Source organism: Numida meleagris, chromosome 2 (genome assembly GCF_002078875.1).
Source record: "Numida meleagris isolate 19003 breed g44 Domestic line chromosome 2, NumMel1.0, whole genome shotgun sequence".
NCBI classification, from domain to species: Eukaryota; Metazoa; Chordata; class Aves; order Galliformes; family Numididae; genus Numida; species Numida meleagris.
The window spans coordinates 896110-923754 of NC_034410.1; the positions used below are offsets into that span (position 1 = coordinate 896110).

General features: G+C 42.8%; 1 protein-coding gene across 2 annotated transcripts in view; it reads left to right on the forward strand.

The window, feature by feature from the left end:
• Positions 1-27645, forward strand: part of LOC110394039 (vasoactive intestinal polypeptide receptor) — a 110548-nt gene that overhangs the window by 61405 nt on the left and 21498 nt on the right. For both annotated transcript variants that reach the window (XM_021387651.1, XM_021387650.1), the window contains 4 exons: positions 6467-6570; positions 10191-10291; positions 12081-12213; positions 26983-27136. In XM_021387651.1, the coding sequence (XP_021243326.1) occupies positions 6467-6570; positions 10191-10291; positions 12081-12213; positions 26983-27136 (492 nt within the window). The remainder of the gene's footprint in view (positions 1-6466; positions 6571-10190; positions 10292-12080; positions 12214-26982; positions 27137-27645) is intronic.

The window sequence follows — 27645 nt, forward strand, 5'->3', positions numbered from 1 at the left end:
AAAGATCTAATGAGAAATTTGTCCTAGAGATTGACAGCTCTGCTTTTATTGTGAGAAAACAGAGTTTGCAAGAGGTGCCTAATTAAGGGGAATATGTGGTGATAAGAAGGGAGAAATTACCTGTATTTATTAAGGATCAAGATCTTCGCAGTGAGAAATGTAATCTGCAGGAAAGGGAGAGGAAGAGAAAGGAAAATGGGAGATGTCCCAAAATCCAGGGTGCGGTAAGCATTAGGACACAGCACTGTGGAAGTAAGAATCGCAGAACAAGTGACATGTAAAAGAGCAAATGAAGAGAAAGAGAGGAAAACTGGAGGCAGCAGCTGTCATATGATGCGTTGATACTGTGCCACAGTGTGTTTGTATACCGTGTTGGCAGAAATCGTACTGAAAGAATGATCTTACAAGGTCAGGACTGGGGCAGATAAAGCAAGTTTGGAAAATGTCTTTACCGTGCCTTACCACGTGAGTTTGTCCCAGCTCCAGTCACCTCTGTATCCAATTAAGAACAAGCTGTAGCTCTTTCTGGAAGACTCAGGTGTTTCCCAGTAATGATAGGACAGATCAATAACAAAAATGGAACTAAACATGTTCAGGGGAGCTCAGCGACATCTCAAGAATAGTAAATGATAAGAACTGCTATTGCTTTAATAGCTCCTGCTTGAAAAAAATCGATCTCTGGCCATGGAATGCAATGACAGAGAAACAGGACAGATTGCTACATGGAGCAGACCTTCCCCTCTCTTTTAGCAGCTATTACAGGCGAGGGCAAAAGAAACAAGAAGGAGAGCATCCCTTAGCAATGACTGGCCTCAGATCTCTTTGTATGGATTTAGGCTTCCATTAAAAGCCAATAAGATGTTCTCTACCATTAAGACCAAAGAGTTAAAATCTCACCTATGCCACAAAGTTTCAGATGTATTTCTGAGATTGATGAGTGTATTTGAAACAGGTGGGAGATAAAAATAATTAAGAGAAAAACCGCATGAGAGTTGGACATGTGCAACAAATTGCTTGGAATACAGATACCTCTTTGTATTTATTCAGTTCACTTGTTCAGAGAATCCTAGAATCGTAGAATCACCAAGGTTGGAAATTACCTACAAGATCATCCAGTCCAGCCGTCCACCTATCACCAATAGTTCTTGCTAAACCGTGTCCTTCAACACTATATCTAAATGTTCCTTGAACACCTCCAGGGTCGGTGACTCCACCACCTCCCTGGGCAGCCCATTCCAGCACCTGACCACTCTTTCAGAGAAGTATTCAGTATGTAACTAATACACAGATCAAGCATCTTTCTTTTGTAAAGAAAATATTCTGTTTCCATCTCAGTTTCACTGACTTGTCCTTCGCTATGCCACAAATAACTCATGTAGTTTCTCTACCAGGACTTTACTAGTGGGTATCGCTCAATCTGAGAAGTTGTTTACATTCATGTCTCTTCATGTCACTCCCAAATACATTTATACATCAGGAAATTGAATTAAAGTTTTACTTGCCTGTGTTCTTTTCCAAGAAAATCTGTCCCAGTTAATGAATTGTATTCCGTTTTTTGCTGTAGAAGATCACTTCTGTTTTTCCTGAGGTAGTGAAGATGAACATTCATGGCAGAGCTTGAGTTAGACACCTTGTATAGGGCTTTGAGGATCCTGGAGGCAGGAGGAGGCCTTGCAGTTGTCCCCTTGTTCTGCTTTTGTGGGCATCAGAGGGAGCAACAGAAAGGCCAGAAGATTTCATGGAAAGTGAAGCTGAGCAGGTGGGTGGACTCAGATCTGAAGGAGAATTCCATCGTTGGAGCAGTGTATGAATAAAGGTGTGGGTGGAAACTAGCTGGATTTAAGACTAGAAAAATATGGGCTCAAAAGGTCAGAATGTTGTGGAGAAAGTAGGTGGGGAATGATCATTTCGTGGTGAACAGGAGAAGAGGTACAGAATGAAACTGTCCATCGTCAGATCTAAAATAAGGAAAGGGTGATATGTTGTCACACAACATTTGAAGAAATGGCAGAGCTTATAGGCCCAGAGGGTGCAAGTGAAAGCCAGAAGTATAAAGAGCTGTCACAATCATTAGAAAGAGGTAAGAGAAATTCAGTGGTAGAATAAGACAAATAAGATAACTTCTTCAGTGGTTAGGTTTCTGGAACACACACAACGTTGGAGGGATCTGAGAAGATGTTTGCCTCATTACGGGGGTGTACTGGATGCAAATACAGTTATTTAGCTGCTTAACTCCCCCTGCTTCGTAGGGAGCTTCATCAGCTCTCCACCTGAACTGGGGAAATGGAAGGGGGAGGAAAAGACCGAAAGATGTCCTCCTTGTTTCCAGGTCAGTTCCAGTAATGTCAATTCCTTGTTATTTGTAGACCCAGTGAAAAGACAAAGAGTAATGTAGAAGAGAGGGAGGAAGAGAATGCTTTTTTCCATAGGAGAAATTTAATTAAAACAGTTAACAATATCTGAATATGCAAACCTGCAGTAAAACCAGGAATACTTGGACAATCTTTTCATGAGTTCTTGGGTTTGGGTCTTTTTTCTTTTGCTGTTTATTTAATGCTGAAAGCATTGTGGTGTTTTTTTTTAACAGATATCAGGCAAAAAAAATCACTGAATTTAGCCAGTCCTGCTTGTTTTCACTGAGAGAGATTCAATTTCCTCTCTTGTTGCTACTCAGAGCAGAGAGTTTCTGAATCACCCTGCAAGCAAGGAAAAGCCACCTAGGATCAGTGCAAGGCATGTACCTGATTTAGTACGACTGTATCAGCTAATCAGAAGGAATGACAGGAGCATTCAACTAATTGCTTACAACCATCAGTTCTGTTTTCATAGTAGGCATGCCATCACACCATGCATCTTAACAAACTAGTGAGGGGATTGTGAACTCAAAGGAAGCAATTGCTTAAACCAGGAGCAGCTCCTAGGCCAGGTGGCAAAGTCCCATCCTATAGAAGAGGTGCTACCAGAGAGACAGAATACTGTACAGAGGAAATGCAATCTCTCCTTATGCTTCATGTACAGGGTTGTTAATTGCAGTGGCACACTGCAATGCAGGGAGTGCAGGCAGAGGTAACACGTGAGGAAGAGCACTCTTCTAGTATACCTTCATGAAAACTGGTTTTTCAGGCCTGCAGCTTTACCCCCTGCCTTTAAATAGTGCTTTGTGCCTTGGCTGCCATAGACACTGACACAACGAGCCAAAAGTCAAGCCTCGTATTTACACTTGTAATTCTCTTCTATAAGCAGTGGCTTTTGTGTCACTGGTTAGTGCCCTGTCCTTGTTCTCCAGCAGCAGCTAAGGAGCTGTAGTGCCTTTAGCTTGATTAAGGATGACCTCTTTACATCTTTTTTGCCAGCTTGAGGATTTGTTTGTTCATTTATTTATTTATTTTCAGGTTTCTGCACTGTTATTTTGCTTCCTTTGTGTATCCCTCCCCTCCTACCTGTCAGGGAGCCTTCTGGAAAGGTCGTCACCTTGGTCCCTTTGAAAAACTCTTCTTTAAACATCTTTGTCCTGATAAATGGATAGGCTGGATATTAGGAACAATTTATTCTCCGAAACAGTGGTCAGGCGCTGGAATGGGCTGCACAGGGAGGTGGTGGAGTCACCATCCCTGGAGGTGTTCAAGAAATGTTGAGATATTATACTGATGGACATGACTTAGTAGGAAATACAGGTGATAGGTGGACGGCTGGACTGGATGATCTTGTAGGTCTTTTCCAGCCTTGGTGGTTCTATGATTCTTTGGCATGATTCTATGAACTGCAAAGAGAAAAGGTAGCACCCAGCAAAGGACTCCTGTTACATGCAAAGCTCTCATGCATAAGTGATATTCTAAAGTTAAGTACTTCATTAGTGCACTGTTCTGGGGAGAATTACATATAGTTGATAGGAAACTATTCTGGAAAATAACCTAAAAATCTATTGGTGCTTTGAACACTTGCCTTCCCACTGGCAAAAGAGCAGACCTTATTACGAAAGCCCTATTGTTAGTGGGAAAATTGCGACCTAGGGAGAACAAATGAACTGCTGCAGTTTCACTGGGGGTCTGTGACAGAGCTGAGCTTTGGGCCTGTAGCATAAAAATCTCTGTGTAATGCTTCAATGTACAGGTTGCTGTTGGTTCATTACGTAAATCTCAGAGTAAGAGCTAAGCTTTTTCCAAGCTTTATCATAGAATCATAGAATCACCAAGGTTGGAAAAGACCTCCAAGATCATCCAGCCCATATTTCCCCACTAAACCATGTCCCTTAGTGCAGCATCTTCACTTTTCTTGAACACCTCCAGGGACGGTGAAAGCACCACTCCCTGGGCAGCCCATTCCAGTGTCTGACCACTCCTTCAGAGAAGAAATTATTCCTAATATCCAACATTTATGTTCATCTTCAGTATAGGAAATAATCAACCTCATGTCACATAGTGATTAGAAATGTTGTTTGCTCCGTCATTTGAGACGAGATTTTAGTGTGGTAAATTCTGTATCTTCTAACCTTGCATTCTTGCACCTCCCAGGCATCTAGCACAGAACGTGAGAACTGTGAAGATTTGTTTTATCAGCTTTGTTGCGTTAGAATCTTGCATCAAATAGTGACATGAGCAGTGAAGAGTGGTAGAAGACTTATCAGTGAGATTCCCTAAAGTCAAGGAGTTGGTTGGTTGGTTGGTTGGTTTTCAGTTGCCATGATGATGTATCATTTTGTTTCCTTCTACCATCAGTTGAAGCATTAAGACAACTTTGAAAACTGTTGTGAGCAGTGAGAAGAAGTACAAAAGAATCAAGCAGTTAAGGGGAAGTACACTTTAAAAGTAGAAATACAAGAAATATGAGGAAATGAATGAAGCTGAAACTGGCCCTCTTAGCTCGCTGACAATGAGAAGTAAAGAATAAAAACCACCATGAAAGCTAAAGGCATCCCCAAACAGAAGGGAGGAGTCACAAGCAGGAAATAAGAAGCAGAAAAAGATCAAATAATGAGATCCATTGTAAAGAAGAAGAAATAACAGAAATTACATAACACCTTAGAAAATAAACAACAAAAACTGAACAGTCATGTCCTTGATTTGTTTGCACATGATCTCTCATGATCTTGATATGAACCCAGGTAAATAAAAAATGGATGCAAACAGTGACCATGCATAAAAGCCTGGGGAACAACAACTCTCCAAACTGTGCTGCAGGTAACTGCTTCTGGAGCAGCATTTAACTGCTTTCTCCTTTTGAAAGTAACAAAGGCACCAGAGCCTTCATGGTTTTCAGGCCCATCATAAGGAGGAATTACAGGGGCAAGTCTTAGGGTCCAAACCCACCTATGAAGGATTCAAGAACTGAATGAAGTCAGGGGATAGGCTGCTGATGTCAGTGTGAGATAGGTCTATAGTAAGAAAGATGTTCAGATGATTCAATAGGCAGAAATTCCTGGAGGTGATGCTTGGATATTTTCATGACTCATAGTGACAGAATTGATTTTCTCCTGTTTGCAGTAGTTTTATCATTCCTGTGTGCAAAGATCCCCATTTCTGGAAATGTCTGCAAAGCTCTTGAGTTGCACTGATGTAAATCTTCATCTAAGAAGTCATAAGCAAGTTTTGACTGTTTACCATTTGCTTCTTCTGGTTTATTGTACCAGCTTTCCAGTCAGGGATGGCAGGCAGTTTTATGTGACAGATGACACCCAAGGAATGCCAACCAACCAACGAGTACAATTTTGGAAGATGACAACACAGTGGTGTGATTCACATGAAATGGACTAAGCAGGGTTTGGTGGTCAGAGAAGGCTCTGGGGAAACTTGCAGTTTAATTTTTGGTGGATCGCTTCTTTGTTGTGGCCATCTGACAAACATCTGCCTTGTGTACATGTTAAAACAGGCAACACGCTTTGTCACTGTCTGTTCCTCTTAGCCAAATTTTGAAGTGCTTCATTCTCAAACAAGAGTACGGTAGATTTCCTGGGAATCACATTTGGATGAAGCTCAGGGCTTGTCTTGTGGGCAAGGTCTGGGCTTTGAGGAGTGAGTTCAGTTTCCAGCCCTCCCACCTTAGTTGCACAACAATGAAGTGAGCACTTGGCTTCTCACAAGCAAAGTGAAAGATGTGAACACTTTGCTGCACTGGTTAGGTGACAAAAAAATTCCAGGAATGGAGAGAATAACATTCTCAAACAATATCCTTGCATTGCCCACAACCAAGGAACCAAGTCCAAGTCAAATTGTGTTACCATTGTAAGAGGTGTTTTGTGGGCTTCTCTGTTTAAAATGTGTTTGTTTTCTGAAGACTGAATTTATGACCCTCTTGGTCCTTCTTGTTTGCATTGTGTAAGATGAGTACTTTTTAACAGAGGAAAATTATGAGACTTACTGCAAGTGTTACAAGAAATGCGCTCTGGTATTTGAATTAGCAAAAGTCAAACATTTGTTTAAGAGCATGCCCAGTGCGTCTTGTTTTAATCTTCCTTTTCTCTTTCTTCCAGGGAATGTGACCAGGAATTGCACAAGTCAGGGCTGGACAGATGTGTACCCTGCACCATATGCTGTCGCTTGTGGATACGATTCCAACAGCACGCCAGGAGAAGAGGTCTGTAAACCCGGATGGGTGGACGTCATGATTTACCTGGGATAGATAGCAGAGTCACACGACCTTCTGATCCTCCATTTTTTCATTCCCACTTGAATTCCTCAAAAAAGAGGGATCTTCTTGGGGAGTGCCTCACTCAAGAGCCAGTCTTCCTTTTGAACTCCTGCGTAGTGGCAGGAACTCAGCACCTGAGAAGATCAGACCAATGTCTCTATTAAGGGGAAATGATTTAAAACTAAAAGAGAGGAGATTTCCACTGGATATAAGGAAAATGTTGTTTACGAAGGGGTGGTGAGGCACTGCACAGGTTGCCCAGAGAGGTGGTGGTGCCCCATCCCTGGAGACACTCAAGGTCAGGGGATGGGGCTCTGAGCACCTGGAGCTGTGGGTGTCCCTGTGCATTGCAAGGAGTGGGACCAGATGGCCTTGAAGCTTCCCTTCCAACTGGTAGGATTCTATGATAACTTTCCTACATTCAACAGCAAAAAGCTCATGCTAGAAAAAAAAAGCTCATGCTCTTTTACTGCAACCATACATTGATGTTAAACCTATGCCCATGATGGGGCTTTTGGGTTTGTTTGTTTTGCTGTTTTTGTTTTTGATTGTTTTTTTTTTCCTACTGTATGGCACAAATTCGTGTTGTGAATACTGCATTGTAATAATGAGTAAATGTCTATGATGAGAGGTCTTTGTGTATGGTCACCCATTACCAAAGCACTCAAAGAGTTAACAGAAAATCTCAGCTGAACTTAACCAGCCTTTATAGTAATAGAATACAGAAAATACCAAAGGGAAGGTTATACACACTACAAAAAAAGAGAGATATACCAAAGAGCGAGCCTTCAAGGTCAGCCAACACTTCACATCCTCAGTGAACTCAGTTAGGAGCAGCGTCCTGCTCCTAACATTGAGTTGAGTGGCACTGGTAGCAGACTGTAAGAGCCATCGTTACAGGTCTGCTTGGAAAGGCCCACCTGCAAGAGCTCTAGTTTATTTTCCATCTGCAAAGGGATTTGGGAATTCCTGGGACGTGGTTTGGTGACCGAATGGATTGCAGCACTGCCAGAGCGCCGCGTTACCAAGAGAACATATATTGTGTTCTTTTAATTCTTTCTTAATGATTTTCTCTTGATTTCCACGGTTTTGTCATGCTGTTTAAGACTAATTTGCATGAAAGGTGGCAGAGGGGGGTGAACATGTGGTACAAGTCTGTGAAGAAAAATGGATTGTTGTTGTTGAATTGGCTGTCAGTCTAGGGAGGAGGAAGTAAAAGGAACAGAAAAGAAAAAAAAGGAGAACAGCAGGCTGCATGGGACACGAGGGGCAGAACAGACTGATAATCACCCATGCCTAAAACACTTCATGAACTTTAGGTGTGTACCACTCTTGTATCAGAAACAGCAAGAAAATATGAGAAACAAATAAGGACTGTGTGTAAGATTTTATTTGTGAATTCCAGCAGTCCTTAGGAAGCAGACGTAGCACCAAAGTAGTGTGTTTATGATCTCTGCAGTGGTAATGATTCCTTCTCCAAACTGACTCTGGAAAACCACATATTAGGAAATGGGGATTGTTTTCCTATCCCATTTCCTGTCCCATTATCAGATGGAACACAGCTTCCCCATCATCTGGTCAGAGAGGAGCCATCCAAACATCCCTGTAGGCTCTATGTGAAGGCAACAAAAAAATACTAACCCTACATTTCTCTCCAAAGAGAGAGAATTTGCATTTACGAGGAAGAACCCAGATGACTTCAGCACATGTGATGTTAACCCAAATCAAGCCTGGGTGCAGGGCTGCTGGAGGACTTAATATCAGGGCTTCTGTTGTTTTTCACTTACAAATGCGAATGTTTCACATCCTAATTCCATTTACCAAGAGTCAAACATAGAAGTTCTGGCCGGAAGTGAAGAAAGGTAATTCTCATTTAAGCTTATTTTAGCGTCAGTGTTAGCTAGTTGTTCTTAATGTGTTCCTATAAAATTAAGGACAGGCTTTTTGAATTTGGTGGTAGAGTGATAAAATTGTCTAATTTTATGCAGTAAGACTCTGTAGGTTGAGCCAGAACATAGACCTCCTGGCATGCATTTCATTTCCTTCATTTCTCTAAATCCCTTTGTTTCTTCTGTTATTTAATAATTGGAGTAGCAGCAGTGAAATTCCAATTCCATTTATGATCTTGGGTAAAATTCTCTGGTTTGGTATCTGTAAAACAGGAGTTGGTTGCCATTAGCAAGTATGGGAAAGTGGAACCTTTGTTCCTTAATGCAGTCCAAGTCCCTCCTGCTCTGCGGGTGAGCAAGGCATGGGTACCAGTGATAGACTCCATTCACTGTATCAGGTAGATTCATTGACCTAAAGCCCTTACAATGAATTATGACCCAAATTTCTTAGCAATGTCGATTCACTTAACAAGGCTATAAAGACACTGTGCTTTTATCCATCTCTGAGATGTATGGTCCAAGAAGCAATGTAGACATGACCAGTCTAACCCCTGCACTCTGAAATTTCTGTGTTAACACCCCTCCAAGCTGGCTAGTGTAAATGCTAGAGGATTACCTTGCATCTCAGCTTCACTGGTCCTGAAAAGCACCTAGTGCTTGTCAAGGCCTATGAAAATATCCTATAGAAATGTTAGTCCTTACTGTTAGTCAAGAGTGTTTTCCCAGATAAGGTTGGGCTTAGATTTTCCATCAAAACGGCTTTTTGTGGTTTTGTTTGTTTTATTTTACAGAAAGTGGTGGCAAGGAAGGTAGAGAAGGGTCAATCAAGGGCTAGGAAAATGAGATTTTATTTTGGAAAACACTCTTTAACGAGTTAGATTCTTGTTAAAAAATTACACATTAGTAAAAAAAAAATTGTTGATAAAACAAACTGATTTTTTTAAGCTCAAAAATGAAAATACACTCATTTAGAGTGTTGCTGGAGAGCCTTAGGAGAACTGGAATCTTGCTGCCTTATTTCCCCATTTTATTTAGACCAGGAATCCCTGTTGGATTTAAATCCCCTGGTGCTCTATGCTCAGAGAGTCCCTCTGTGTGCAGTCAAAAAGAAAAGCTATGGACTAGTTTGCAAATTAACATATATTTTTGAATGAACGTATCTGTGCATTCAGTGAGAACATCTTTAGTTGGTTTATTTTTTTTCTTACTAAAACACAATGTTTTGCTTCCACAAAAGCAAAACCAATTTCCAAACCAGTTCTGTCCTTAAAATTCCCTTACTGTAACGAAGCTCATCGTGCTCAGAGCTGAGATGTCAGTGCACTGTTTAAGCGAACATTAGTTGTTCTTGTTTCACAAGGGTATAACCATGTAGCTGTCTCTGCAAGTGTCAAATTCAGACTCCATCCTCTATGAAATTTTCCCTCGTGTAGCTGTAAACTGGTTTTGGTGTGATCCGAGCACTAAGGCAACCAGACACATTCTTCTTATTCACACCAGCGGTATTTGAATCATGTTCTCTACTGGATACGATCTTAAAGGGCGTTTTTTAAGAGGATGGCGTAGGATGGTTTCCTCACTTCAGCAAGGAGGTCAGAACAAGCTCAGGAATGGTATATTTAGGCGGATTTTGGCAGCTCTTTGAAAGCCCTTTTTTATTTGTTTCCTTCACCTTAGCAAACGGCGTTCTATGGCACAGTCAAGACCGGCTACACCATTGGACATACCTTATCACTCATTGCTCTCACAGCTGCTATGATCATTTTATGTCTCTTCAGGTAAGAGCATGAGCAAAAATGGCAGAGGTATGGAGATGACTCGAAGGTAATAGTGGCTGTTTCAATCCAAGTAAATCAAGTGTTTTGGTTATAGGCCATGAGTGGTAAGCATGGATGCAAATGACACCTGTCAAGTCTGTGTTAAACAGGACAGGAATTTTCCTCTGTCTTTTGGTATTGCTGTTCTCTGAAATGTGATTTGTGGCATTTGTATGAGAGTTATAACCCCAATCCAGTTATGTAGGGTGGGAGTCATCTGACTAAATGTAGACTGCTATGTGGTGGATCTCTGTATCTGAGATACTGAGACCCGGCCAGAATAGTATCTATAGGTATTATGGAATGAGCTATTTCCACTAAAGTAGATATTCAGAATGGGACAGATGCACAGCTATAGCCCATGGAGCTTGGGGGCAAAATAGAGCCACCCAGAACCATTTTAGATATTCTGGAGCCTCTGAGACGTGCACAAAATGAGTAGATATCATGAGGGACCTTCAGGAGCCACAGGCCCTTGTGGATTGACTGGCAGAGACAGTACAGCAAATTAAATGGTGTTGAGTGGCAACTGAATTCATCCTCTGTTGTTCACAATGGATTCAGACATCTATATTTGGGTACCTCCATCAAACCAGTCTACGCAGTCTCCTGTTACAATGTTGTTTATATATGGCAAAAACAGCAAAAAGCAGACTGCTGTGGGTGGCAGAACCTCCTGGATTGGTTTTCATATCCTTCTCCTCTCTGATGACTCCCCTGAACTGTGTGATATATTTGTCCAATCTATGACAGTCTGGGCCAGACATCATCCCCAAAGAAAGCTGGAGGAAACAGTGCATAGTCTAAAGTAGCACTCACATTCATACCAAGGCTGGCCTCTTCCTCCATGATCCTTATGCAGAGAGAACTGCTTCTCTCCACTCCTCAAAGGGTGAATCAGACTTGCATTCCAATTATATCATGTCAGCAAGGAACGAGGTGCCAACCAAGCTGGTGAAAATGCCGTGGTTCGCACACCTCATCTGTCAGAAGTGCAGGAGTTTCACTTGGTCTTGCCCGCAAGAAGAGAGGACTCTGCTCAGTCACATTACTGTGGCGTCATCAGAGATTAGGAGCATAAACTCTGCCGATGCACAGTGACTCAATAAGATGCAGTAATTTCACCACGCTGCTGAGTGAAGTCTGTTGTGGTTCTGATGGCTGAACCACACTTGAAAAGCAGACCTCTCTGACGGAAGCGTGACTTCAAGATATTAGTGGGCAAGGGACAGAGGAACCCTAGTATGGTTCTTCCTAAAGTTGAAAACTAGTGATTTTTAAGGGAAAATATTATCCCCATTGCTATAAAATGCCTGCAGTATGAGTTAATTTGGGCAGCAGCTGCTAAGAATTCATCTCGCCTTGAAAATAATTGTTATGGTACAAGCATTCCGTAGAAAACTGACCTTTCTCATGAACGCACCTTACTGAGTCTAAAACCACACTTTTCCAATGGAAAGAGGTACCATGGACCTGCTTTCTATCATTCTGTGTTTTGACCTTTTTTCTGAGAACTGGAAAAGCAGCGGTGCTGCCGCAGATATGTCCATTCCATGGAATGCTGCATCTTTTGCAGCTTTGAAAGGGCTTAAGTGGATTTGCTGTGATTTACATCAAAACATTGTCTGTGTCAGGGCTTCTGTTGTTTAATTGTAAGTCTATATCTCGGCATAAGAAACGTGTAAATAGATGAATAACGTTTTAGAGAAGCCTTGCTATTCAGAAATGTTGTTTCGTCTCTTCCCAACAGAAAGCTACACTGTACTCGAAATTATATTCATATGCACCTCTTCATGTCCTTTATAATGAGAGCCATCGCAGTCTTCATAAAAGATGTCATCCTGTTTGAAAGTGGAGAACCCGAACACTGCTTTGTGAGCTCAGTAAGTAGCTGCGTATATTGCATTTTCCATGTTGTTCTGTTGCGCTTCTGAAACAGTGCACCAAAAATTGCCTTGCAAATAGATGGGAAACATTCTCTTGGGAAGACTTTCTTCTCTTTTGAAGAGAAACAAAAAACCTGATTGCTGAAGTTTAATTTAAAGGGCATGAAATGAATGACTAGAGTTTTGGATTAATTTATTGGATATCCTGATCAAAGAAGACTTAGAGTCTTCTGCTTGAGGATTTAATAAAGCCTTTCCCCTCAGTGACAGCAAGAGATCCAGAGTCAGATAACTCCTTTGAGATATCTACAGGGCAGTACCTATACATGATCCACATTCGTTAAATGCAATCACAGTCAGCCGAGATCTAATTAATTCATTTGCTGGAGCTGTGAGCTGTCCACCTCACTTTGAAGAAGACACCTACGCCTGTGAGCTGTAGGGCTCTCTGGGTTCCTCTGATTGCACTGACCAGATTCCCGCAGGAGCTGAGGCAGGAAATCTATATAGAGCTGTAACTGTCTGTTTTTCATCCGGATCTCTGTTCCACACTAACTGTATAACAGTGAGATTTCCCCACTGGGATGAGAAAGGAGAGGAATGAAGGAGTTGGTATGTTTTCCCTGCTTTCAAACTCAGTGTAATCAGCTGGAGCCAACATTAAGGCAGGAGAAGAGCTGTTTATCTAAGGGCTGTGTTGATGCAAGAGGACGCTAGTCATGAATTAATCACCTAAATAGGGAGATGTGATCATAGCATCATAGAATGGCTGGGGTTGAAAGGGATCTTTAAAGATCATCAAGTTCCAACCCCTGATCAGAAGTCATCCAAAAATTAAAGTACAATACTCCATGATAAATTTGTAATAACAGATGCTCTACTTGCTGATAATAACAGGGGACTGGATACTGCAGCTCAGCAGGATCTCTTCTAGACTTGTGTTTCTTTGCATCACAAAGCTACATAAAAGACTGTCTTTTCTATCCACCCTGTTTCTTCCTTGCCTTCTGACCTCTCTGTATCTGTACCCCAAGTGCCATCCCTGCTGGTATAATGGCCTTTCTGCTTGAGCACCTCCTGGTCCATATCAAAGAGCAGCCCACTCCCAGCATTTCCCTGAGACCCATCCCCAGCACAGCACGTTCCCATTGCAGTGACCACATACCACCCTCCGTTTTTATTTTCCCTTTGTGGTTCAGTGGAATCTGTATCCTTCAGCAATGAGGCTTTATTGTGAAGGCCCGTGAATGGTTGCAGTGACAGAGAAATTGGGATGAACAATTGGCCGGTGTCTGCTGCCACAGATAACTGCCAATGCTAATTGGCAGAGGAGCCAAGAACCCAATGAGCCATGGAGTTTGACGTAACCTCTCACCCCTGCAGCAGTTTGCACCGGGTCATGACTCAGGCATGGCTGCAGAAGATGGTGTGAGAAGTGTCTGCTGAAACACTTCTGTGCATAAATATTGGACGTTGTCCTGCAGAATCTTCAGTTCCTGGAAGCCAGGGTGCTTTCAGGCAGACCCATGGCTACCAACACTGTGTGCGTTTCTCCCCAAGGAGAGGATTTTTTGTGGGAAATGCCAGTTCGGGGTGAATGGCTGCATCCTCCAGAAGGGCTACAGAAGTATGTGGGACAAATCTGTCTCCACTACACAGGGCTGAACTTGCCCCTTGCAGAATCTGTGCACATCTTGACCCGACAGTCTGAACAACATTTTAGGTCGTAGGAAAAACATACCTACATGAAATTCAGTTGCAGTGCCTCTCCTAGTATTCATTTGCTTGGAGACATAAAATCCATTGTGTTTATGTTGGGTTTAGCTGTGTTAGCTTGGCTTGAGTTAGGTGAAGTAATTGTGTTGTTTGTGCTTTGAACTTGCAAGATAAAGTTTTGCCTTGGGGGTCATGGGTGCTAACTAGTTCATATACCTAGGGCCTGATAAAGGATCTGTGGAAGGTTTCATGTTTCTACTGATAATGCAAGATAATGGCCTTGAGCTCATTCAGTCTGAGGTGAGATTTGAACAAGCAGTTCACTTTACTGAATGCTGTCGCCATGATACTGTTTTAGAAGAAGGGAGAACCAAAGCAATAACCATCTTTTATTAGAGAAGAAAGTGCTGCACTTAGTTGCTTTGAGGAAAAAAGGACAAAAGCACTTACCTTCATAGGCTTTGTGCAGTAGCATTTTATTTCTACTTCATTTTATCCAGTGTGGGAAATTTCAGTTACAATGTGAACTCTGAGGCATTTTAAAGTCAAATACTTTGGGATTATACAATCACAGATTCATAGAATCATGCAGGTAGTTTCCATGGAAATAAATAGGAGGCATTACTTTCTCAGTGACCTGCATAGTATCATTTGAGTTGGAAAAGACCTTCAAGAGCATTAAATCCAACCATTACCACTGAGTACAACATGAATGCCCTAAAAAATTAGGTTTTTTGGGCCTGTCTACAGGCCACAAAGCCTGAGAATGTGGCAGTAAGCATTTCAGGGAATCAGGGCCAATGCAATCACTGGGCCATGACAACGTGCACCATGCAGTGGATGCTGTTCGTTCAGGCATGTGGTACTGCAAAGTCCTTAAATTCCTTGGTTCTTCTACCTTGATAAATCTACTCCTCAGGGAAAGAAAAGTCTTCCTGACTTGGTGAAAAATCTACCATGTCTCTCATGGGGCAGAACCCTGAGCTAACAAGGAAATCTCGTTTTCATAACGAAGTGCAGCAGGTTTGAATTATAGTTGATAGCAGGTTGCTTATTAGGAAAAATTTCTTCTCCAAAAGAGTTGTTAGTTGCTGGAATGGGCTGCCCAGGGAGGTGGTGGAGTCACCACCCCTGGGGGTGTTCAAGACACTTGGAGATGTTGCACTAAGGGACATGGTTTAGTGGGGAAATGGTGGTGGTGGGTGGATGGTTGGACTGGATGATCATGGAGGTATTTTCCAACTTCGGTGATTCCATGATTTAATAATTCTATGACTGATCCCACAACCTATGCAAAGTGGCCCCAGACCTTTGTGCTGCTACAAAGGAAGTCACCAGCAGTAGCTTTGCAAATGTCCCTCACTCCTTCCCAGCTGCCCAAATGAATTAGGCCCATTCTTAGGCACAATGGGGATCCTTTGTCTCATGTAGCAGCACGCAGACTGACCTTTAGAGAAGAACAGACTCCCTAAAGCACTGTGGGTTTTTCCAGAGGGAAACAAAGCACCACCGGGGACCCTGAATATTTTAGAGGGATAGAGACAGTAGAAAAATCTCATGACCATACATACATGTAGCTACTTGCCCAAGGAACCAGCAATCAAGTAGTTTCTCTGTCACCCTCCTAAGTCAGAAAGTATGTCTGTGATTATGTGAAACGGAAACATCACCTTGACTTAATTTCTTAAAGATAGGCATATGCTCAAGTGTATTAGTGGATATGGGCTTTAAACGTCCAGATGTAGAGGTGATCAGACTAAGAGATACTGTGATATCACCCATCCTGACTTCTCCAGTAAGTGTTCCAGTTCTTTCAGGATGCATTCTGTCTTAGTAGTCAATCATTTCTGATGGAAAACTCAACACATGCAGCTTCATTGCATCCAGTGGTTACTCAGACTGCATGAAAAACTGCATCACTTTCCAGCCTGTATTTGCTTGAATCCTTCTGTGTTCTTTTTTCCACTGCCAGACTAAAAAGGCCTCATAACAAATTCTAGCTTTTCACATTAGTTTTCTCTAAACCTTGTGACCTTCCATCTTAGCATTTGTCTTCCTTTTTACTTTTCTCTGGAAAATGCCATATGAAGCTCAGTAGCCAAAACAGCAAACCTGGCAGAAGGACTGACTTGAGTACTTTGCTTGTTTTTCCATTTGATTTGTGTGTGTGTTTTTATAGTTAAGGTTTGGTTTAGTTGCATGATTGTAATAACTGGATTGTAAAGCTTAAGTTTGCAGCCTAGCTAAAGACAAAGAAGCCAACAGTTTGATATAAACAAAAATCCAGTTCTGCAGATTGAATTCAGTCTGACTTTTCTTGAGCTCTGCAAATTTGCCTTTGCTGAGGATCTCACCAAGGGAGGGATCATTTCTCTTTGTCCTTCTGCATACCAGTAAGACAATCAAATCCAAATAGAAATCATTTGCAAAGGAGGGCAGGACTCTTATTAATAGTGAGCGTTTGTACATGTCTCATACTTTCAGAGTGGAAAATTTGTTTTTCAACGTGAGCTCCCCCAGGCCAAATTGATAAAAGGATGTCTGCTCCCTCTCTCCAGCATTGCAGACTGGCATTGAATGAACTTTGGCTGACAGGCTTGGATGAAGAGCCTGGCACAATCCTATCTGCAGACAATGAGAATTTTCCCCTTGACTTTAATTGGAGTTGGGTCAGGCCCCAAAATGTGTGAAAACATCAGCTGGCACTGTTTCAGGAGCTCAGCCCATTCCTGCAGAGCTGTACACCATCTACTGAGTTCTCAGACCAGCCAAGCACAAGGATGCTGCTTGAGATGAGGAAAGGCCCTAAAGTGTGTCCTGCTTTACAAAAAAGGCCAAATTTGAACAGAAGTCCACCTGATTTTGCTCCACTGCTTGGGGTGAAGGAAACGGTCTCACTTCCCATCTAATAGGTAGCAGTTGCAGTTGGGTTTCACCCCAAGGAGCAGCACAGGGAGCAAAGGAACAACCACTGCTCACGTGGATTGTTTCTCTCTATGTTCTTCCACACAGTTTTGACTTGAACCACCTTACCCTGCCCACAAGACTCTGCAGGATCAAGACTGTTCCCAGTGGCTTCAGGGGACAGGCGTCGAAACAGAATGGCTTCGTTTCTTCTTAGCTTTTTGACAGCTTTTGGCCTCTACTTAAGATTCTGCTGATGTTGCTGTCACAACACAAACCTAACACATCCATTTCCTTCATCTACATTTTTACCATTAGGTGAGGTAAAGAGATTTCCATTTGCATAGTAGTGAAGCATTATCCTCAACACTGTCTGATATCTCTGTATCTGCTGCTGTCCCCATATCTGCTGATTACTTTTACAGTCTAATCTTCACAGCAAAGTAAATGACAAGAAGAAAAATAACCAGATCATGCTTCTGTAAATAATACAAAGAAGTTAAAAACAAACAAACAAACAAAAAACAACCAGAAAGCAGAGAGGAGGAATGGGGTCATTGTGGGTTTGCCAATTCTCCTTCAGATCTCACACCAGCATTTTAAGATTCACATTTTCAAAGGTATTAAGGCACTCCTAGAAAGGACCAGAAAATGGAAAGGAGGTTGGGGGAGAAGAAGAGACAAAGAGGTTAAAGGTACACTACTTAATTAACCAAGACCTAATAGTAAATATATCAGCCAAAAGTAGGATCATAGAATTGTAGAATGGTTTGGGTTGGAAGGGACCTTTAAGATCACCTAGTTCCAACCCCCCTGCTGTAGGCAGGGACACCTCCAACTAGACCAGGTTGCTCAAAGTAAGTAGAACTAAAAATAAAACTTAATGCCCTTCAAGTGCTTTTAGAAAATCAGTGCTAGAGTTGATCTGAGGATTTACTGGCAAATTCAGTAAATGAAGAGTTTGTAAAGCAATGAGTAGCTCTGAAGAAGTTTGGGATGGTTACTGCCCATGGCCAGCAGTAGCTACCTATCCACCTAGACTTATTCACATTCTTGTTTGGATTTTGAAGTTAGCCAGAAACACCCCATCCAGGAATGTAGTTTCATCATCTCTTCTAGAACAGCAGAGGTCTGTACCTGTACAAGTCCCCACTGATAGTTATGAAAGAGACATAAGCCATCTAATCCATGCCAATGGGAGAGGGCATGCACACAGGTAATTACTGTGGAGCTGCTAGCAGACAGTAATTTCCTTCTGGATTGGTGAAACAGCAGTTTATGCCTGCCACTCTTGCAGACTTCATCACTGATCCTCTGCCAAAGGCTTTGGAAGAAGAGAGCATGAGCTTGAGCTCTGAGTTTGGGAAGAAGGAGATGTGAGGTGATGAAGAATGAAGGAAACCTTGAGTGTCAGAGACTGAAAGGTCAAGTGTCATCGTTCTGGGAAGGGAAGGCAGCAGATGGCCACAGGGGATGAAGCTGGAAGTTTGATGTGTGGTGCTGGAGATGTGCCAGGCTGGGTAGATGAGAAAGGTCTGTGGATTCAGGGATCCATTCCTTGAGGTTGAAAGTACCAGACTCCAGGTCATGCCCCTTCTGCTCCTTGGACTGTTGATATCATGCAACCCTTGAGAGGGTCTAGACCTTAGGGACCAAGCTCCAGCATGGTTTTACATGGTTTTGCTTGGATTATTTATCGCCTGAATTTCTGTTTTTCTCTTGGAAATAACACGGAGACGAAGGCAGAAAATTAGATTATAGAAGAGCTCTGAAACAGGAATTGCCTTTGAAAAAGTGACCTTATCAGCTATGCCCCAGTCAATTGGTAGCACCTTAGAGCAATGCAGTATTACCAATAAGGGTATTATTAAAACTCTGATCACCTTCGCCCTTTAGCTGCTAACTGGTGCTCGACTTTCTTTATCACTGAAGACATGTTCAGAAGTGCTGTTATCATTCTGAAGGCGATGAGCATGAAACAGGGACAGTTACCCCATTTACCACAATAATGCTATTTTTACATCTAAACTCAACTGTGAGTCATCTGACGCGGAGGCTAGACCAGCTAGAGCTAATCACCATCTTACAACTATTCACAAGATCCCCCCCCATCCGAAAAATCAAACGAATATTTCTCAGAGACAAAATAGAAAGGTCCAGGCCCTCCAAGGCTGTCAGTTACATAACCCCTGTTAAACTCAGCAGAAGATAAATGCTTAAATAGCCTTGAGGATCACAGTCACGGGGCTTAAACTTGCTTCTTATGTGAGCTAAAGCAGACATAAGAGCTTCCTTCAGATTTCGACCGTGTTGTATTTGGGGAGGCCTGCGTGGGAAGTGGGCTAGGCATAAAGTGCAGTCATGTGGACCGCGTTTTTGTTGGAGTAAACTGGTATAGTTCCATTTATTTTAATAAAGTCCACGGGGTTTCTGCTAGCTGAGGATCTGACTCTGCTGTGCTTTGCTGGGTTGGAAGCACAGAAATTAGGGTTTGTATTATATAACTTCCATATTAGCAGAGATGACCTTTTAAATATCTTAGTGTTTTCAGCTGGCTTTCAGCTGGCATTAAGGATGTGAAAGCACACAGGAAAAACAAGTTTATCTCGTGAGACTTTGGGGTCCATATTGGTTTGGCTACTGCTAGACCAGTGATACTCTATTCAGAGAAGTGATATCCTAAACAGGTTCAACAGTGGCCCAGCCTTGATGCAATTGGATGTGGTAGCAGAGGAAAGAGACACAGAGATTGAGCTACGTGGCATCTTTCTGATGTGTCCATCTTTCCACAGCCACACTGGAAGCAGGCAAGACATAGCTTGCTGAAATAGTGTGTGTGTGTGCACGCGTACGGTTGTGCAGCTCAGCTCATCAGTCTAGAAACAGCATTTCTGCTGTATGAAAGTGGCGACAAATCAACAAGCCTGGACACAAATACAGGTTATAATGGCTTAATAAATTGGCTTGTGACAGATGACACAGGGTAAGTAGTCCAGTGTGTGCTCTTAGGCAATGATGAACATATGAAAATGTAATGCAATGTGACCTAGAAGAAAGAAGGTTAAGATAAATTGAATTAATTTGCTTTTGCTATGACTTAAGAGTGCTCTCGCATAATGTTTCTGAGGCGTCGCTGATGCAAAGCAGCATGTTAACAGGGAAAATCTGTGTTTGAGGCATCTTATTTCTGTGCCTGAGATAGATGGTGACCATGAGGTCTCTCTGAATTCAGTTACATACATCCATCTGCCATACATTTTATAGAGTTGATTTAGTACTGAAGCCACTAGGGCAGCAGGAGCTGAAGGGTCCATCATCAAGATGTAAAATCATTATTCCCCTGAAGGATTTTAAAGGCATTTTTTCTTTGTTTAATTCCTGGTAGATGAGAAATTGCTTTGAACTCGACAGTTTAGGCCCTCACAAACAGAAGGTTGTATGTTCCAATCAGGAGCCACATTGCTTCTATCAAGATGACTTCTTAAGAATTTCCCTGGTCAAATTTCTTTAGGTGAAGATAGTGCCAGGTAGGACTCAGTGCCCAAAATGGCCATGCATCTCCCAGGAAAGCTTGCAGAGCCAATCGCTAGTGTAGCAATTTAGTATTTAAAATTACTTGCTTTTCAGACTCCCTGATAGGGAAGGAGGAACGGAGTCAAAGTTTCCCAAGCAACCTCTTTGAAACTAGGCTACAACTCCAATTAAAGAGAAGGGAAAGATAAAGCAATGGTTTTGCACCAGCCTGTCTTGTTTGGTTTTGTTTCCAATTTGTTTTGTTTTTCTCTCGTTACACAAAAGGCTGAGTATGCCAAGGGTAAGTTAACACTTTGTCTTTCCCTTTAATTTTTTTGTTGCTCAGCAAATTGGTTTGACCTAAGGGCTCACTTTCAGAGAAGAGAATCACCCAGTAAGAAGCTGTTTTATTTCTTTCAAAAATTCCCATTGATGTCATGCAGATTTTTTGCAAATTAGGTCTCCAGCCTGAAGCTCTGTTGAAATCAGCAGGGGTTTTGCCATTGACCTCTGTAGGGTCAGACCATCACCCTAATCGTCTCTGCATAAGGCTAGACACAGTAGCAGAAGGCTGAGATAACAGATAAATATTCGCATTTTCAGTTTGCCAAGTTAATATCTGGAAATGTCTTCTCTATTAATAGAATGGCTTGGGTTGAAAGAGACCCCAAAGACTGTCTAGTTTTCCATTCTTCTGTCAAAGCGAACTATGTAGTGAAAAGATAATATATAAAAGCCTTAAGCATAGGAATAAGACAAGAAGTAGTCTGAGGTTATTAACATCATGTCTTTGCCACCTCCTCATGAGACATGTAAACTTGGATCAGCAGTCACTATTGAAAAACCACCTCTGCTCTCTTTATGAGGATGAATTCTAAAGGAAGGTTGTCCTAGCTTCTAGCTGGAACAAAAAGACCCAGTTGGATGGGAAAGAGAATTTTCTTTTTGTTTCCTGTAAACAATGCCAGCGTGGGCAACATCTTCCTATGGAAAAGCTCACACCATCTTCACCCTTCCTTTTTTAACAGAGGCAGTACGTAGGCCAGTATGATGTATCTACTCTTCCTATCAACTTATTTTTCTCTCAGAAAGCAAGAGCCCTTACATATTAAAAGTAAAATGAAAAGGAAAAAGAAGTACCCCATGAAAAAGAAAGCAAGTATTTGGAAACTAAGTCTATCCTGACATCTCCATGCAACACACACACAAATCAGTGGACCATGCAGAGCTATGGATATTGGCATGCAATATTTAGGTTATAAAATGATTGGTAATTGATTAGCTGTATGAATTCCTGTGTCCAGATAATACTGAGATGAGGAATTAATCATATAATATAATCATACAGGCAGAATAATTATCTGGTTATTACATCCTCATTACAAATGACATCATGCATTGACTGAGGTGGACATCTCAACAGAAGAAGAGCTGGAATGGGATTCAGTCTGATTTAGGCACATGGGGCAGGAATGAGCTCAAGACTCCTGGATTTAGTTATGATGGAGACATGAGTGTCTAAAATGGCATCATAGATAGGGAGATTTAGGGCAAGGCTGATCCCTGTGGCTGAGGATCCTAATTTCATCATCAACAAAGCAGGAGGTGTTGTTCTTTGCTACTCCGTCTTCCAGCCAGGTCTTGGAAACAGGATCCATAAAAAAGCTTTTAAATAAGACCAGGGAAGCCTCCTTGACCAGGCTGGACAGCTGTTGCTGTGGGCAAATTCCACACCAGTCACTCAACACCCAGCCTTTCGGATAGGTCGTGTCCTCTGGGCAGCGTCAAATAAAAGTACTGGATAAATCTATCACTGAGAAAATGAGTTTTCATCTGTCTCCTGTTGAAGAGGCCCGCAGAAATGTCTGTGTAAATCTCTTCCTCCTGCTTCAGTGGTGGTAGCCCAAGTGAATAGGCCCAAGTCCTTGAAAGGAGATTCAGAGGCCTCCACATTTCATGACGGATTGAGATTTGAGAATCTGAGCCCATGCTTTTGCCAGAGGCACTAGGGACTGGGCTGAAGGCAATGTTCCAACTTCACAAACCGTGTCAGGAGCTTCAGCATTGTCCAGGATTGCATGTGATGACATAAATATATCTTTAAGCTGACTTTATGTCTCGATGCCCTGTCACAGACCTCTCAAGCTCTGTTCCACATTCTAGGAAGATGCAGTGGTTGAAGGTGCAAGGGGGGAATTACAGGGACTGCAAAGGGGGTCATATTCCTGCACAAGAGTGGTCACACATGGGGAGGGACAGGTCGGGTCTCCTGATGGGGAGACTCATGCTTGGGGCAATGGGAGTTAGGCAGAATGTTTACATCACGACATGTTCCCAAGCCAGCTACAGTGTGTGAGGTGGGAGAATGCCCCTTTGTACTCCTTTGTCCAGATTTAGATACTTCTTCATCCCAAATCCTAAACTGTAACACACCGTATCCCCAGTAAAGAAACAGAGGGAGACGTGTGCTAGTGCAGCGATGATCTCTGGTGCACAGCAGTGTTTGTGTGGAGTTAACTGACCTCTTGATGTTGAGTTTTGTCGCATTCCCAGGAGGCTGGTGCTTGCACACGTGTGTGTCATGTGTGTACCTCCGTCAACACCTCATCCTTCTTAGACCAACTCCTGTCCAACTAGGCTGCTTATACTGAGCTAGAGAAATTCAGGAGCTGGTTGAGACTTCCAGTCCTTAGCAGTTATTAATGAGCAGGGATATCTTGCACAGAGTTACTACCACTGACAGGTAGGATATATGTGTATTTAATGCAACGTGTTCAACTCTGTGTTAATCACTGCCTCCAGCATCTGGACTGCATTACTCTAGGTGACTCAGCTAGTTGCTACATCAGTTTTATGAGAAAAATGTATTTCTCAGGACTAAAAGTATAAAGCGCCGCTAGGTCGCAATACAGAGCCTGTTAGCCAGCGGTCATTGCTCAGTCTTGTTTTTTCCACCCTTGTGCTTCTCTGCATGTCTCTCAGAAAGTCTGCTTGTGTCTTGAGTGCGTTTTTCCTACAGGTTGACAAAGCGGGCTGTATTTTTGCAGCTGCTGTAGGACATGAGCACTGTGCTGCATGCTGGCTCTGAGCAGCCCTGTTGTTTTTCCTACCGTTACAGTAAACTTTAAATTTAACCCTGTATTGACATCCTAAAACTTCTGCCCAGCTTCTCAGTTAAGCATATTTCTTTGCATCGTGCCAGCAATCTAACCACCCTACTCACCCTCTCCTTTTTGGAAGGACTGGCTACATTCCTAAGTATCAAGGGCTTATTAAATACTTGCCCTAACGTGACTGCAAGGTGTTCTCTTTCAAAGCAAATGCACTCTCTTCTACCTTCTCTATTCCCTTGTTAGCTTTTAGATCATGCTTCTCAGTGTCTAAATCAATGTGATCTCACAGCAGATTAGTCTAGGAGGGCAATATATGCTCCGCATGACATGAATCCTTGCTTTGAAAGTCATAGGCCTGGTTCCTATCCAGAAAGCAGACGTTCACCCCAAAATACATGATAAATGGGAATGCTAAATACTCTGTGACCAGCAAGCAGCCTGTTACATGTGTTTTGCACATGTACAACGAAAAGTAATAGAAACTGATTTCAAAGATGAGGCTACATTTGAAGACACTTCCTTCCTCATGTCCTTCAGGATATTCATGCAGCACATTATGTAAGATATTTCCATTGCTTGCTAGCTCAGTAGCCTTTAAGGATTCTCCACAATAGGCAGACTTAGAATCATTTGAGTTGGGAGGGACCCTTAAAGGTCATCTGAGTCCAACTTCCCTGCAGCGAACAGGGAAATGCTTGTGAATATCCCCATCATACATCACTTAGGAAAATGATAGAGCCTGTAGAAGATCTCACTCCTTGAGGAGCAATAGCTGGAGGCCCAGCACAATACCTGACAGTGCCTACAAGGTCATAAACAGCCTACTTTTAAGCAATTGAATTTTGCAGTTTCTCCTTTTCATGTAGTCCTCAGAGCCCTAAATGCGGATGCTTGCAATACAGATCGCTGGCCACAATAAGGCAAGGGAGTGTTGGCCCATACAGTAGGCATAAGGTATGCCTTATCTCATCCTCATGTAAACTTCTGAAGTAATTAAGATGAAATTATCTTACTGATTATGACGTGTTTAATGAGAAGTGCTTCTTCTCAGAAGTGCTTCTTTGAGTCTAAAAGGTTTCCATCCTTCCTTAGCTGGAGGAGGAATCAGTTTCCATAGTTGGTGGCTAGCAGCACATGAGGAAATGGAGGGGACCTTCTTGGAAAAAGCAGATAGCTTGTGGCTAATGTAGTCCCGAAGATGGGAAGCAGAGAGGAGCCAACTGAGTCAATAAGACATCAACAAAGGCTGAGTAGACGATCTCACTGCAACATCTGAAGTGGACACGAGCAGTGCAAGCCACCTGGAGAAAGACAGGGTTGCAAATGAGGTAGCGGATGGGAGAAAATAGAATAAGCAATGCTGTAATGCTGCTTTTCATGCCAAAAATGCCATTTCTAAACATAGTTCCTACTGGTCTTTCAACACTGGTGTGTTGTGGAATCTGATCTTTATGAAACAATTCTTCTGTGAGATGGTATAGCTCATCTCTGCCTAGTGCTCTGCTACAGCCCCCTTAAGAAAGGAGTTTTGTGAGCTGTCATTCCTGGTCCTGTACACTGCCCCAGTCCCTTGTGACATGCTCCAGCCTCATGCTTCTGCCATCCCTTCATCATAGCCACCCAGAAAGGATTCCCCAAAACTCATTCCCCAAGGCAAATCCGTGTTTGAGGAGCATGTGGCTGAGATGCATCAAATTTTGCTCCCTTAAACCTCACATCTCACCTGGGAGCTGCCAAACGCTGCTGAGTGCACTCCCACCAGCAAATCCCCACTGGCTGCAGATGTCCCAGGCTTTGGATGAAAGGAATGAGTGTCACACATATGCACACAGAGGCAGGGAGAAAACAAAAAGCAAGAGGAATGACCTAGGGAGGAGGATGACACATTCCAAGCCCTTGTCAGCTCAGCTCAGTTTTACCTTCCCTGCCTGGGAGTGAAGTACCTCCACCTTTTCCCGCTGCCACCCTGCAGCAAGTCTCTGCTTGTGCCATCTGCCTTGCAGCAGGCAGCTGATGTGCATATAAATTGATAAGCAGGAGCCCATGAGGACCCCAGTGCGACATACCAATGGGTGCTAGGGGAGGGCTGAATTAATTCTGAGCAACCAGTGGGGACAAGTCTCTCTCCAAACATATGGCATCAAGAAAACACTTTTTATGCCTTTTTTTTTTTTTTTAACCAGCATGTTTCATAGCAACTGTTTTCGGCAGGAGGGAGGAGCGGGGGGATGTGTGAGCTTGTCACTCGTGCAAATCAATTATTGCTCTAAATTCACCATGGCGCAAATGCAGAGCACCAAGGAAGAGCTGCTAGCCAGAGTGCTGTGCGCCAGATCTTCGTGCCCTGGCCCCAACAAGAGCAGGGTATGACCCAAGCAGACCCACTGAAGCTGATGTGGCTATTGCTGAACATCTCAGTGATGCTTAGGCTGTGTGGACATAAGTAATGATGTAACTGATGATTTCCTCTGAGTGAGTCCAGAGAGTGGTGCTGGGGCAATGGCCGGTGCTAACAGAGAGCTCTTTGGGCAGCTGATTTCGACCTTCAGGTGTTTTGCTGTGGGTTTGGCCTTGGAGTGCTGGAGGGAAATTTCCTGTTCTCTTTTTTTTCCTCGCTTTTCTTTTCTTAGGTGACTGTTCCCATTACCTGTAAGTCTTAGTTCTGCGCTGCAGTGAGGACTTCACAGCAAGTTGCTGTGTTTAATTACTTATTTTCCAAGGAAGAGCAGTCTTCCTTCCCACTTCATCTCTCTCCTTCCAGTGCAATCAAATATGTTCATGCTCATTAGCATTTACCCTCTTTTGCCTTATTATCCTTTTCTTTATTTAAAAAAGATGAATTCCCCTTTCTTCGTTTCTTAACTGAGCATTCACAGTTCTTTGTAGACTTGACTTTCTTCAAAGTCCTTTGTCAGACCCCTTCAGTTTTTGCAATATCTGCCAGGCCATGGGGTGATTATAATTAGATTTTGTTTTCAAGAGCTACTTTTTTATGGTTGTTGTTGTTGTTATTTATCCTGTTGTTATTTATCCTGGGTAATCATTTTGTTCACCAGAGCCTTCATTTCTTTGGGTTCAGGGAGGCAGCCCCACTGTGAATGACTGGGGGACCGTGATGCTCAAGTCACTCAAGATTATGTTCATCAAGATACTGACTTTGGTGGCAAAAGTAGCATAAAAACCCATCACCTCTTCTTGTTTCCTCTCCAGTGCACATCACCTCCATCATGCTGAATCAAGGGTTTGTGGGCTGCACCATAAACCAGCCACTGGGTTGATCTCAGTTCAGAATCGCACTTACATGTGTTGGTTAATGCCTGCCAAGCAGCCAGAGCCTGTCCCCATGCAGGCTTTGCAGGCTTTTTGGCTCTTCACATGGAGCTTATCCCCTAAAGCTTTCAAGTGCTGCAAAAAAGCAATCTCAGAGTTACACACAGGGCAAGGTTTACTGAGAATTTTGGGTGTTCACAATGGAAACGTGCTGCAGATCACCACTGTTTCTTCCTTTCTTCTCTTCCAGGTAGGCTGCAAAGCCATGATGGTTTTCTTCCAGTACTGCGTCATGGCCAACTTCTTCTGGCTGCTGGTGGAAGGGTTGTATCTTCACACCCTGTTGGTCATCTCCTTCTTTTCAGAGAGGAAGTACTTCTGGTGGTACATCTTGATCGGCTGGGGTATGCATCTTCTCAGGCCTGAATACCAGGAGGTGACCCTGGCAGGCATTTTTAACAGCAGTTTAATCCCCGAAGTGGGAGGTTCAAAGCGGGCAGAGATGTGGTGTGTGTGTTACATTGCAGACAAGAATTTAGTACACCTAGGAGAAAGATCAAGCAATGGTCAGAGGAGCTTAACAGCATTAACCTAAACCTTCAAAGGTATTTAAGAGCTTAGTTTGTGCTCGATTCATTGATAGTTGAGCACCTCAGTATCTTAAAGGACTTTTGGACTGAAACCCCTCATCACCTTTAATGTGAGTTCCTATTTGATCCTGAGTGGGATCCCAAGGTTGTATTGTGCACTGACCTTAAATTGTAAGGGTGGACTAAGCAGGACTCCTGGATTCAACCAGACTCCGCAGTCCCTTGCTCTTCTTGCCTAACTGAGTTCAGGCTAGATAGCTATCCTGACAAGGGGAAGGGGGAGGGTGAGGGCAGGTGAGGGTGAGGGCAGGTGAGGGTGAGGG